The sequence below is a fragment of the Mercenaria mercenaria genome, chromosome 17 (assembly GCF_021730395.1).
Source record: "Mercenaria mercenaria strain notata chromosome 17, MADL_Memer_1, whole genome shotgun sequence".
NCBI lineage: Eukaryota > Metazoa > Mollusca > Bivalvia > Venerida > Veneridae > Mercenaria > Mercenaria mercenaria.
Genome location: NC_069377.1, coordinates 70,057,447 through 70,072,668, shown reverse-complemented (window position 1 = coordinate 70,072,668; position 15,222 = coordinate 70,057,447). Strand labels below are relative to the sequence as shown.

Sequence of the window (15,222 nt, the reverse complement as noted above, 5' to 3'; positions counted from 1 at the left end):
GAACAGGCCCGGGGATTCAGCTAAAAATCAGAAGCTTGCAAACCAACATGCCAAAACCAAATGTCTTTTTTCAAAGGAGCTATAACAGACCAAATTTTAAAGATCAAATGCCTGAATTCAGAACAAATCCTGAAAAACACCAGAACTGTGAAATAATTATTATTTGTGGGCAACTAAATTTTACAGATTTTTTGGTAGTGTCAATTCAAACAAAAGCAATTGTAATAAATGGTATCATAAAAATTAAATCAAATAACTATTACAGCAAACATCTAGAAACTATGCCCAAAAGATAAAATAATTTCCCAGTACTTACTGGTCTCCGTTTGTAACTTCTTTTCAAATGTTATCTCTAAAGAAACACATAACAAGTGATAACAAGAGCTATTTGTAAACATATATGTCCCAATGATAGCCTGTCTGAGGAAATTTGGTAGATACTTTTGAATCCTGTGATCTTGACCTTTGACCTAATGACCTCAACAACAACAGAGGTCATGTGCCTAAAAACAGTGAAGGCCATTGGCCCAAACATTCTCCAGAAATTGATCAGAAACGTTTTGAAGCTCACAGTCACTGTGACCCTTGAGGTACTGACCCCTAATAAAACCCCGAGGGGACATCTCTTTACCAGGGGTAATCATCATATGAAGTTTACCACTGCAAGGCCCAACCTCTTCTAGTTATTCTTGGAAACCGGATGGTCTACCAAGGGATGGACAGTCCAAATGGCATGAGCAAAAACAATATACAGCCTCTTCTCTGAAGATTAATGAGCCAGACAATGAAGTTAGAACAATCTATGCAAGTTCACCTTGAATTAACACCTATGATTTCACACACTCCTGGTTATTATGAAGGTGTATTTATAATCTACACATGTGTACACACCTAGAAGTTGTTGTCTTGCTTTTTGTTCTTGTTGCATTTTCATTGCTTGTACCTGAAAAATATAAATTTCACACACATCAGTTTAGTACTTAGTGAAGCCTTGCTCATTCAGCTTCACTGTCACATTTCCAAGAGTTTGGACACCAGTCTCAGAACTGATGTTTGTCATTGGTCAATTTCAAGACTGAACTCAAAATCCACCAATCAAATACTACTAATTTTAAGACTGATTCCAAACCTCAATTTTATAACCCAGGGCCCATATTCCTCAAAGTTTGAAGTCTAAAACTTATATTTTGAAATGCTAAATTTCATTTTTGCTCTGTCACTGTGTAACCAGCATAGGTAATAATGAAACTCTGCACCAATGTTCATTCTACAGCTACAGACAGCTATGAAAATTTCATTGCTACAAATCTGTTATAGACAATGTTATATTAATGTAAATATTTGTTGTTCTGAAGCTAAAAAGACTTAAAACTGATGAATATGGACTCAGGGCGTTTTCATCAACATTTTAAGTCTGCAATTTGTAATTAAGACATTATAAGAAAATGGGGCAATATACTCCCGCAGTTCTTTAACGAAGGGGGGTGGGGCGAGCAGGATGTATTTTGGTAGACGACAAAATATACAGATTTGAAAGCAATTTGTGACCCTGACCTTTCACCTACCAACCAAGTACATGTTCTTGAATAGTACATGAATACTAAGGCACAAAAATATAAAAGTGTAACAGAGGTTTTTAATTTCTATTTTTTTTTGTGTGTATGGTTGTGGTGTGTGTGTGTGTTGGGGGAGGGGTCGGGAGTGGTGGAAGGAGTAATGTGGATTGCACACTCCTCAAATCACCTCATCACCACCCAAATGTATTCCAAATTTAAAGTCAATACCTTGATTAATAGTACTGAAGTTGTGCTCTGGATACAAATTATAAAAGACAGATTTGAACTCAATTTGTGACCTTGATCTTTGACCTACAGACCAAGTTCATGCACTGTGCACATTGTCTCATCACCACCTACCTATATACCAAGTCTGAAGTCAAATCGACAGATCTGACCTTGCTGTGACCTTGACCTTTCATCTACAGGCTTGGTTAATGCACTCTGCATTATCTCACTGCCACCTACCTATATGCCAAGATTAAAGTCAATACCTTGAATGGTTAAGCTCCGAACACAAAATATGAAGGACAAATTTGACTTTTCAGCTCCATTTGTGACCTTGACCTACTGACCTGACCTATAGACCTAGTTCATGATTGTGCTCTGTACATTGTCTCATCACTATCTACCAATACGACAGATGGACGGACAGACACATGCGCCATCATGTAATACGTTGGTTTTTTTCAAAACGGGCGTATAAAAATGCTAACTTCTTATTTTGCTCTCTGATTGTTTAATGAGTATAAATTGTAATGGAACTTTAAATATTTGTTTCAGGAATGTTGCCATATTCAGACAGACAAGTATTTCATGATGTCACAAAATCAGACTTTTTTTGCATTTGTCTAACTGGCATTTTATTGGGTACATTTGTGACATGTTGCTTTGGGATTTAAGGGATGACAGGAATAGTAAGGGATGTCGAATATACAACTCAAAGACTGAAGGCATTTCGCACCCGACATGCGATAATAGCCTGGCGAGAACACTGGATTTGCAATGAATTTTGCTAGCAATGAACCTAGTTAATGCTAGAAACTTGACAGCTATGCTGTCATATCATTATTGGTGGTACAGATAAAGTTAATAAACACAGGTGGCAGCTAATGTTAAATATTTCATTTTCATTCACTTGGTCGTATGGTGTTGTTTCTTCTTGCAGACAAGTAGAAAGAAAAAACAAGAGCTGTCGGAGGACAGCAACGCTCGACTATTCAACAGCCTTGTCGACTGAATGAATACAAAAGTCGAAAAAGGGAAATAATTTAGTAAAAAAGCAAAATAGGGTTATGGAACCTGCATAGTGCTTATCAGCTCATGACAGTGGACAAGTGTGTGAAGTTTCAATCCATTCCCATTAGTGGGTACTGAGATACCAGCTTACATATAGGAATTTAACCAAAAACTCCTAAGTTGAAAAAGGGGCATAATTTTGTAAAATGCGAAGTTGAGTTATTGACCCTTTGCATTGCATGTCATATCATGACAGTGAACAAGTGTATGAAATTTCAATCCTTTCCCATTAGTGGATACTGCGATACCAGCTTACATACAAAAACTTAAGCAAAAATTTCTATGTTAAAAAAGGGGCATAATTTTGAAAAAAAGCAAAATAAAGTTATGGGACCTGCTTTGTGCATGTCAGATCATGACAGTGAACAAGTGTGTGAAGTTTCAATCCATTCCAATTAGTGAGTACTGAGATACCAGCTTACATACAAAACCTTAACCAAAAAATTCTAAGTCGAAAAAGGGGCATAATTTTGTAAACAAGAGGACCATGATGGTCCTGAATCGCTCACCTCTTCCCACATGACCCAGTTTTGAGTATGATGTCATTATTTGACATAGTGACCTAGTTTTTGACCTCATGTGACCCAGTTTTGAACTTGACCTAGATATTATCAAGATAAAAATTCTGACCAATTTTCATGAAGATCCATTGAAAAATATAGTCTCTACAAAGGTCACAAGGTTTTTCTATTATTTGACCTATTGACCTAGTTTTCGAAGGTAGGTGACCCTGTTTTAAACTTTACCTAGATATCATCAAGGTGAACATTCTCACTAATTTTCATGAAGATCTCATGAAAAATATGGCCTCTAGAGAGGTCACAAGGTTTTTCTATTTTTATACCTACTGGCCTAGTTTTTGACCGCATGTGACCCAGTTTCGAAACTGATCTAGATATCATCAAGGTGAACATTCAGATCAATTTTCATGAAGATCCATTGAAAAATATGACCTCTAGAGTGGTCAAAAGATTTAAATAATTTTAGACCTACTGACCAAGTTTTTGACTGCAGTTGACCCAGTTTCAAACTTGACCTAGATATCATCAAGATGAACATTAAGACCAACTTTCATACAGATCCCATGAAAAGTATGGCCTCTAGAGAGGTCACAAGGTTTTTTTATTATTTGACCTACTGACCTAGTTTTTTAAGGCATGTGACCCAGTTTCAAAATTGACCTAGATATCATCAAGGTGAACATTCTGACCAATTTTAATGGAAATCCATTCACAAGTATGGCCTCTAGAGAGGTCACAAGGTTTTTCTCTTTTTAGACCTGCTGACCTAGTTTTTGTCCGCACATGACCCTATTTCGAACTTGACCTAGATATCAACAAGATGAACATTCAGACCAATTTTCATACAGATCCCATGAAAAATATGGCCTTTAGAGAGGTCACAAGGTTTTTCTATTATTTGACCTACTGACCTAGTTTTTGATGGCACGTGATCCACTTTCGAACTTGACCTAGATATCATCAAGATGAACATTCAGACCAACTTTCATACAGATCCCATGAAAAATATGGCCTCTAGAGAGGTCACAAGGTTTTTCTATTATTTGACCTACTGACCTAGTTTTTGAAGGCACGTGACCCACTTTCGAACTTGACATAGATATCATCAAGGTGAACATTCTCACTAATTTTTATGAAGATCTCATGAAATATATGGCCTCTAGAGAGGTCACAAGGTTTTTCTATTTTTAGACCTACTGACCTAGTTTTTGACCGCACGTGACCCAGTTTCGAACTAGACCTAGATAACATCAAGATGAACATTCAGACCAACTTTCATACAGATCCCATAAAAAATATGGCCTTTAGAGAGGTCACAAGGTTTTTCTATTATTTGAACTACTGACCTAGTTTTTGTCGGCACGTGACCCAGTTTCGAACTTGACCTAGATATCATCAAGGTGAACGTTCTGACCAATTTTCATCAAGATCTTTTGAAATATATGGCCTCTAGAGAGGTCACAAGGTTTTTCTATTTTTAGACCTACTGACCTAGTTTTTGATGGCAAGTGACCCAGTTTCGAACTTGACCTAGATATCATCAAGGTGAACATTCTGACCAATTTTCATGAAGATCTTGTAAAATATATGGCCTCTAGAGAGGTCACAAGGTTTTTCTATTTTTAGACCTACTGACCTAGTTTTTGAAGGCACGTGACCCAGTTTCGAACTTGACCTAGATATCATCAAGATGAACATTCTGACCAACTTTCATAAAGATCCCATGAAAAATGTGACCTCTAGAGTGGTCACAAGCAAAAGTTTACGGACGCACGCACGCACAGACGGACGGATGACGGACAATGGACACCGCGCGATCACAAAAGCTCACCTTGTCACTTCGTGACAGGTGAGCTAAAAAGCAAAATAGAGTTATGGAACCTAAGCAATGTAAGTCAGTTTATCACAGTGAATAAGTGTGTGAAGTTTCAATCCATTCCCACAAGTGGTTGCTGAGATACCAGCTTACATACAAAAATTTAACCAAATCGGGACGCGGACGCGAACGCATGGGCGAGTCCAATAGCTCTACTATTCTATGAATAGTCGAGCTAAAAACATTTGACTGTGTGTGTGTATGTGTGTGTGTGTGTGCGCATGTGTATCAGGGTTTAATATCTTTTTCAGTCATATAAATGACGGTGTCTATTTGTAGCAGTGAGCACAATGCCCAATTTTATAGTGCTGCCTGACTGGAATATCATGCCATAGACATGTGACATGATACCACACCCAGTAACATTATTACTGACACCGGGCTGACCACTCCTAGCACTATCCCCTTAATGCTGAGCGCCAAGCAAGGAAGCTTCTAGTACTGTTTTTTTACATCTTTGGTATGATGCGGCCAGGTATCAAACCTATGACCTCCTGCACTCGTTGACTATTAACTATGCTGCCAAAAATGTCTATATTTTATTCTCCTATGTAGATATCTGAGTGTCTTATGAGGGATACCACTTTATACAAATAAGAATTCATTAAAAAAAATGTTAAAAAGTGAAGAAATATAGGATACCATCTGATTGTCTTGGTCCATCCCCCCCATTCTAGGTTGCTGCATTCCCATAGTAGCTCCTGGCATCTAAAATATATAAGAAAAACATTTTTGTTTTACAGTTAGACCTCAATAAACAGGAAAACCACAACATTGGCACTTTTGAAAAATAAAGGGTAACAGTAGACTCACTGCAAGCACTGAGAATAGCAAAGAGGTCACATAAATATGATATCTCTGTTTTAATAAACTCAACTCAACAGTTTTGATGTGTCTTTTACAGAAGTATTTGTAACCAAACTAAATTAACTGTTATTCTCAGTGAAAGGATATCACAGAAATTGTTTACAATTATATATAGGCTTGTAGTTAAAAGTTGTCTTATTTTTACCAAAACAATTGCTGGAAAACAGCTCAGTGAATACATCACTCACACGAAATAGTAAGTGAATGTGGTACATTAAGGCATACCGGTACTTACTGGTCCTGCACCCAGAACATAGACAAGAGCAACCCACATCTACAAATTTGAGAACAACAATTAATCACTATGTGTATGAAAAATCTTCTTACCTGTGCAGCCCCCGGCCCCGAACCGGGCACCATACCACCCATATTTGGTTGTCCCATTCCTGGCATACCTCCTGGTCCTGCCATCGGGTTTGGTCCAGGTGTCTGCTGCATCTATTGATAAACAATATTATAACAGTACAAGAGTTCTCAATGTTCTATTTGCTTCTTTCTAAAAAATATCTCTCAACATTCTAAAAACATGATTAAGTGCTAGGCATACAAACTGATACAATAGCTCTGTGTTTCACAAGAATTCTAAAGAAAAACATTCCCAAAATAATGTGATATTTAAATGTTATTTTTTTATTCATAGAGAGATAAGTGTATTGGATTATCTTAATAGAAAATATTGCAAACACTACATGCCACAAAATCCCAAACTGGTCCAAAGCTTAAACTATCTAAAACTACAAGGACATGCAAAATGCATATAACCAATCATTATTTGGAAACCATTTGTCTATTAATAGGGAACTGATCCTATTGATTTTTGTCGCGGAAGTCAGGACTGATCCTTCTACAGTAATATGCGATATACCGAATGAGATATATACTATCGAATTAAAAAATGTGTACTTCTGGCACATGCACAGAGCATCTGACTTCGGATATTTTGGAAGAATACGCTTTTTCTTTGTGCCTATTAAGTGTCCACATTACTTGTCCGAACCACAACGTCTTGCACATCAGTACAGATATGGGTAGTGTTGTTTTTATTCCAAAATCTACCTTTAAATTGATAGGAAATCGATCCTGCGCGAAGCAACGAAAATTGGGATCGATCCCTCTACGGTAACATGCGATATACCGAATGAGATATTTACTATCGACTTGAAAATTGTATCCTTCGGTCTGTGCCGTCATTAGACAGTTCTTTTCGAATGTTATGGGATGAGATGAAGTCGGATCGATCCCCGATTGAGGCAGTGCCTTATTCCATATTATTTATATGTGAAGTTCTTAACAGCATAAACAAGAGGACCATGATGGTCCTGAATCGCTCACCTCTTCCCACATGACCCAGTTTTGAGTATGACGTTGTTTTTTCTATTATTTGACATAGTGACCTATTCTTTTTAGCTCATGTGATCCAGTTTTGAACTTGACCTAGATATTATCAAGATAAAAAATTCTGACCAATTTTCATGAAGATCCATTGAAAAATATGGCCTCTAGAGAGGTCACAAGGTTTTTCTATTATTTGACATATTGACCTAGTTTTCGAAGGTACGTGACACTGTTTTGAACTTCACCTAGATATTATCAAGGTAAACAGTCTCACTAATTTTCATGAAGATCTCATGAAAAATATGGCCTCTAGAGAGGTCACAAGGTTTTTCTATTTTTATACCGACTGGCCTAGTTTCGAAACTGACCTAGATATCATCAAGGTGAACATTCAGATCAATTTTCATGAAGATCCATTGAAAAATATGGCCTCTAGAGAGGTCAAAATATTTTAATAATTTTAGACCTACTGACCTAGTTTTTGACCGCAGTTGACCCAGTTTCAAACTTGATCTAGATATCATCAAGATGAACATTCAGACCAACTTTCATACAGATCCCATGAAAAATATGGCCTCTAGGGAGGTCGCAAGGTTTTTTTATTAATTGACCTACTGACCTAGTTTTTTAAGGCACGAGACCCAGTTTCAAACTTGACCTAGATATCATCAAGGTGAACATTCTGGCCAATTTTCATGAAGATCCATTCAAGGGTATGGCCTCTAGAGAGGTCACAACGTTTTTTCATTATTTGACCTACTGACCTACTTTTTGATGGCACGTAACCCACTTTCAAACCTGACCTAGATATCATCAAGATGAACATTCTGACCAATTTTTATGGAGATCCATTCACAAGTATGGCCTCTAGAGAGGTCACAAGGTTTTTCTATTTTTAGACCTACTGACCTAGTTTTTGACTGCACATGACCCTGTTTCAAACCTGACCTAGATATCATCAAGATGAACATTCAGACCAACTTTCATACAGATCCCATGAAAAATATGACCTTTAGAGAGGTCACAAGGTTTTTCTATTATTTGACCTACTGACCTAGTTTTTGACGGCACGTGACCCACTTTCGAACTTGACCTAGATATCATCAAGATGAACATTCAGACCAACTTTCATACAGATCCCATGAAAAATATGGCCTCTAGAGAGGTCACAAGGTTTTTCTATTATTTAACCTACTGACCTAGTTTTTAAGGCACGTGACCCACTTTCGAACTTGACCTAGATATCATCAAGGTGAACATTCTGACTAACTTTCATGAAGATCTCATGAAATATATGGCCTCTAGAGAGGTCACAAGGTTTTTCTATTTTTAGACCTACTGACCTAGTTTATGACCGCACATGACCCAGTTTCGAACTGGACCTAGATATCATCAAGATGAACATTCAGACCAACTTTCATACAGATCCCATGGAAAATATGGCCTTTAGAGAGGTCACAAGGTTTTTCTATTATTTGACCTACCGACCTAGTTTTTGATGGCATGTGACCCAGTTTCGAATTTGACCTAGATATCATCAATGTGAACGTTCTGACCAATTTTCATGATGAAATTTTGAAATATATGGCCTCTAGAGAGGTCACAAGGTTTTTCTATTTTTAGACCTACTGACCTAGTTTTTGAAGGCACGTGACCCAGTTTCGAACTTGACCTAGATATCATCAAGGTGAACATTCTAACCAAATTTCATAAAGATCCCACAAAAAATGTGATCTCTAGAGTGGTCACAAGCAAAAGTTTACGGACAGACGGACGACGAACGCTGCGTGATCACAAAAGCTCACCTTGTCACTATGTGACAGGTGAGCTAAAAATGTGGACAAAATGACCATGTCCCCAGCTATTATAAATGATCTACACTACAAATATTTCTGGCTTTTCAATGAATGTCTTTTTTGAAATAGCAAGCACTTCGACTTTTACCTGATATGATATCATACCTATTAACCATTTAACATTATCTGTCAGCTGAGCAAATCTACATAAACATGTCTCATCTGTCTGATGTAAGTGAAGAAATGACTTATCAAGAAAAATAGTTATACAGTTGAATTCCGCTATTAAGACCACCCAAGGTTCTTTGTAAAACTGGTCTTATTAGTGGTCTGGTCTGATTAGTGGACAAGGCTATACGGGGAAGGTCTTGACTTCGACCATTGCTATGGTCAATTAGTTCAACTTTTTCTTTCAAACTTAACTCTTTCCGTTTTCGTTTTTCCACGGCTATGTTAGTATCAGATCAAAAGAAGACTGATAAAGATAAGCATTTCATTAGCCTTAAATACTTGATCACTGTGTTAATCAAAGAATTACGGATCAAACTGTGTATTAATTAAGGACGCACTTCACTGATAATGATTTGAATTTTGTTCAATTAAAGACAATTACAACAATATGAAACCTTTTCAAACCTCATTCTCCGCTGAAATCCCAAACGTATTTACATTAATAATAACAAACAAACACCGTTTAGATCTAATTAAATCCGTTTTAATCCAGTCAATTCGATCAACGGGCATTGGTCTAATTACAAACAAATTAATTATTTCAATAATTTCTTATGTTAAAATAGCGATGTAAAACACCAAACATCTTTAAATTACAATTTCAGACAAACAGTTTGATACGTTGTTTTGATAACGTTTAAAAGACTTGTTAGCAAGTAACGGATAAATACACAATGTACACGCTTAATGTGTTAACACGATGTCGCACGTGTTAATTCCCGTGGCGATTCGCGGTAACATACAGAAAAATTAGAGTGGTCGTAATTGCGGTGATTAATTAAGTGTGAAAAAATCAAACAGTTCTGAAATTGGTGGTCGCATTAGTGGATTAGCGGTCTGGTCGCAATTTCGGACAAACGACTATTGGTTTTAAGAAGGAAATATTCCGTTCTTTGCAAAATCGGTCGTATTAGGGGTGCGGTCGTAATTTCGGCGTGGTCGTAAGTAGGAATTTTACTGTATCTTATATACTGACAGAACATTTTCAGTACTTGTTCACACTGCATATAAAAAATTACTATGTTTAAATTGATCTGCTCACTGACACTATCCTAATGTTTAGTAATCTGAAATATATAAATCCAATTAATACATTGACATCCCCTCAAACACGGCTGGAAAGTGTTACTTAGTAATCATTAATGCAGAGGATTCTGTAAATACAAGCAGGTAACATCTTATTCCAGCAAAATATTTACCTACGTTGTTACAGCGAAGTGGGTGTCCTGTACAATGCATCCACTATGTATTGTGAAGACAGGAAAGTGTGTGTCCTGCACAATGCACCCACTATGTATTGTGAAGACAGGAAAGTGTGTGTCCTGCACAATGCACCCGCTATGTAATGTGAAGACAGGGAAGTGTGTGTCCTGCACAATGCACCCGCTATGTAATGTGAAGACAGGGAAGTGTGTGTCCTGCACAATGCACCCGCTATGTAATGTGAAGACAGGGAAGTGTGTCTCCTGCAAAATGCACCCACTATGTATTGTGAAGACAGGGAAGTGTGTGTCCTGCACAATGCACCCAGTGTGTGTCCTGCACAATGCACCTGCTATGTAATGTGAAGACAGGGAAGTGAGTGTGTCCTGCACAATGCACCCACTATCTAATGTGAAGACACCCAGTGTGTGTCCTGCACAATGCACCCAGTGTGTGTCCTGCACAATGCACCCGCTATGTAATGTGAAGACAGGAAAGTGTGTGTCCTGCACAATGCACCTACTATCTAATGTGAAGACAGGAAAGTGTGTGTCCTGCACAATGCACCCACTATGTAATGCAAAGACAGGGAAGTGTGTGTCCTGCACAATGCACCCACTATGTAATGCGAAGACAGGGAAGTGTGTGTCCTGCACAATGCACCCACTATGTAATGCGAAGACAGGGAAGTGTGTGTCCTGCACAATGCACCCACTATGTAATGCGAAGACAGGAAAGTGTGTGTCCTGCACAATGCACCCACTATGTAATGCGAAGACAGGGAAGTGTGTGTCCTGCACAATGCACCCACTATGTAATGCGAAGACAGGGAAGTGTGTGTCCTGCACAATGCACCCACTATGTGATGCGATGACAGGGAAGTGTGTATCTTGTGTGAATGCATCCACTATGTTATGTGAAGACAGGGAAGTGTGTGTCCTGTACAATGCATTCACTATGTTATGTGAAGACAGGGAAGTGTGTCCTGTACAATGCATCCACTATGTTATGTGAAGACAGGGAAGTGTGTGTCCTGTACAATGCATCCACTATGTTATGTGAAGACAGGGAAGTGTGTGTCCTGTACAATGCATCCACTATGTTATGTGAAGACAGGGAAGTGTGTGTCCTGTACAATGCATCCACTATGTTATGTGAAGACAGGGAAGTGTGTGTCCTGTACAATGCATCCACTATGTTATGTGAAGACAGGGAAGTGGGTGTCCTGTACAATGCATCCACTATATTATGTGAAGACAGGGAAGTGTGTGTCCTATACAAATGCTTCCACTCTGTAATGTGAAATCAGGGAGGTGTGTGTCCTGTACAATGCATTCACTATGTTATGTAATGACAGGGAAGTGGGTGTTCTGTACAATGCACCTACTATGTAATATGATGACAGGGAAATGTGTATCCTGTACAATGCTTCCACTATGTATTGTGAAGACAGGGAAGTGTGTGTCCTGTACAATGCTTCCACTGTGTATTGTGAAGACAGGGAAGTGTGTGTCCTGTACAATGCTTCCACTGTGTATTGTGAAGACAGGGAAGTGTGTGTCCTGTTCAATGCATTCACTATGTTATGTAATGACAGGGGGTGTCCTGTACAATGCACCTACTATGTAATATGATGACAGGGAAGTGTGTGTCCTGTACAATGTTTCCACTATGTACTGTGAAGACAGGGAAGTGTGTGTCTTATACAAATACAGCCACTATGTAACGTGAGGGCAGTGTGTGTCCTGTATGAATGCATCAAGTATGTTATATGGAGACATTGAAGTATGTGTCCTGTTCAATGCAACCACTATGTAATGTGCAGACAGGAAAATGTGTGTTCTGTACATGTACCCACTATGTATTGTGAAGACAGGGAAGTGTGTGTCCTGTATGGATGCATCTGCTATGTAAAATGAAGGCAGGGAAGTGTGTGTCCTGTACAATGGACCCACTATGTCATGTGAAGGCAGGGAAGTGTGTGCCTTTTACAAATAGATCCAATGTATAGTGTTAAAACAGAAGTATGTGTCCTATATGAATGTATCTACTTTGTAATGTGAAGATAGTGAAGTGTGTGTCCTCTACAAATGCATCCACTATGCAATGCGACAACAAGGTAGTGTGTCCTATATGAATGCATCCACTATGTAATGTGAAGACAGGGTAGTGTGTGTCCTGTATAAATGCACCCACTAGGTAAAGTGAAGACCGAGAAGTGTGTATCCTGTACAATGCACCCACTCTGACCTAATGTAATGTGGCAACACAGAAGAGTGTGTTATGCACAAATATATGTACTACAAAAAGTGAAAACGTAGAAGGGTGTGACCTGTCTTATTATGGAGGTCAATTGTGCCGTGTTATTTCCAAATCTGGGAGAAATTTAGTAATGTGAATATCCCTTAATGGAGAAAACATGCTTTGACAAATGGTTTTTGTTTTTTTCTACAGTTTCGATACAAAGCTTTTCTTCTAAGGACACATATCATAACAGTATCTAGTAACAGAATTTTAAACATGAGATGACTGCTGACAGCACGCTCAACTATTAGAAGAACTGATGTAAGTATGGGGTCAAAATATTACCAGATTTTCAGACAAAAGAAGGAAAATAGTTAAGACAAACAATGTACTTCTATTTGTGGAACTGGAAAAGTCTTGCACTATATGGCAATGTGTAATGATATTGTAGTGATCTTGCAGTATCACTAAAGCATTGCTTGTGGAGGATTTCAACATGTAGGATGGTGAAACTTAACTAATTTCTATGTCAAAAAAGGGCCATAACTGCGCCAAAATCCTTGTCCTGGTCATGTAGTCTTGCCTATATATGGAGACTATGATGGTAAACAAATTATCAAAGTTTCAAAGCCATATGTCAAACAGTTTAGACAAAATATGGACTGGTACCAAAAACTTAACTGATTTCCAAGTCCAAAAAGGGCCAAAATTCAGCCAAATATCTTTGACTACAGATGGAAATCATAACAATGAACTAGTGTTCAAAGTTTCAAAGCCACATGTCAAATAGTTTTGGCAAAACATGGACTTGTACGAAAACTGAACCAATTTCCTAGTCCAAAAAGGGCAGTAATTCCACCAAAATATCTGATAGAGTTATGTACTCTTGTCTACAGATAGAAACTATTACAACAAACAAGTGATACAAGTTTCAAAGCCATATGTCAAACAGTTTACACAAAATATGAACTGGTAAGAAAAACTTAACCAAGATTTTAAGTTAAAAGGGGCCATAATTCAGGCAAAATCCTTGATGGAGTTATATACTCTTGCCTAAAACTGGAAATGGTTATGGTACACAATTGTTGAAAGTTTCAAAGCTATATGTCAGAAGGTTTTGTCAAAATGTAGACTGGTACAAAAAACTTAACCAAGGTGTGACGCTGACAACAAAGGAGATCCCAAACCTGTGTTGAGTAGGACAGCTCTCTTTATTCTTCAAAAATTCAAACTAAAAATCCGTTCAGTAGGTATATAATTATGAATCTTGAATACTAGTAATTAGCATAACTAAGTATAAGGTAATAAATTCAATTCTTTCTCATCTTAATAAAGAATTTATAAACAGTTTGTGAACTAATTTCTGCATTGGTAAACTAAACTCTGGGAGACTGATAAACTGTAAAAGCAACTGTGATAAACAGCGAGATTCCAAGCCTAGTTTTGTTCCAAATGACCTATAGATGTGACATTTAAACAAGAAAAATGAACAAAAATAATATACAATGAGAAACTACCATATATACTTGCATATAAGGCAGATTGCTTATAAGAAGGGGACCCGAGTTTGCAACAAAATCAGCAGTATTTTACTAAGACTCTCTTTTAAGATGGATTTGATTTTTTGGAAATTTGTGGAAACTTTCCTCAGAAAACTAGGCCAAAATTGAGGGATGTCTTCATCTTCATTTATAACACTGGACAGATGAAAAAGAGAAAATAAGTGTTGCATGAAATCAAACTTGGACATTGTGCATGATTACAAATAATGCACCATCAACTTTCATAGTTTTCACGATGGACAGGAGTCAATTAGAACAATAGATATTCAATAAAGAAAACAAAATACAAAATTGTTTGTTGTATTTTAGTTCATTTGATTGGTTGTCTTCTAAAAACTTCTTGAGGATCGATAAGATTTAAATGAATATATTCAGTAAATATTCCCACTGGTAAATAACTAAAAATAATCAAAAATATTTCCCATCTATTGCTTAATTTCACCCAAAAATTCAAATATCGCGTGACGACCTTGACGGTTAATTCTAGTACAACAATCAAATTTTAATGAAATGTATTAAGAAAAATTCCATCTGGAACTAAACTAAAAATTATCACAAAATATTTCCTACCTCTCCCTTAATTTTACACTAAAATTCCAATATCAGCACAACGTGCTAATGTGATAACTATTACAGAACTATTGTATAGCTGAGGACAATCGTAAAATAATTTACAAAATAAATAACAACATATAAACATTTCCTCAATAGATTTTCTATTTTTCTCTAAAG

General features: G+C 37.3%; 2 protein-coding genes across 6 annotated transcripts in view; both read right to left on the bottom strand.

Moving 5' to 3' along the window:
* Positions 1-15,222, bottom strand: part of LOC123536115 (uncharacterized) — a 164,548-nt gene that overhangs the window by 5,367 nt on the left and 143,959 nt on the right. The window lies entirely within an intron of this gene.
* The window catches only part of LOC123537136 (mediator of RNA polymerase II transcription subunit 25-like), a 98,917-nt gene that overhangs the window by 21,164 nt on the left and 62,531 nt on the right, over positions 1-15,222 (bottom strand). For 4 of the 5 annotated variants that reach the window (XM_053528556.1, XM_053528558.1, XM_045320710.2 and 1 more), the window contains 3 exons: positions 6,447-6,557; positions 5,895-5,960; positions 892-943 (listed from right to left, as the gene is read on the bottom strand). In XM_053528556.1, coding sequence (XP_053384531.1) covers positions 892-943; positions 5,895-5,960; positions 6,447-6,557 — 229 coding nt within the window. Of the gene's footprint in view, positions 1-257; positions 353-891; positions 944-5,894; positions 5,961-6,446; positions 6,558-15,222 lie in introns of those variants that run through there. The other variant, XM_053528559.1, reaches the window with a different exon arrangement.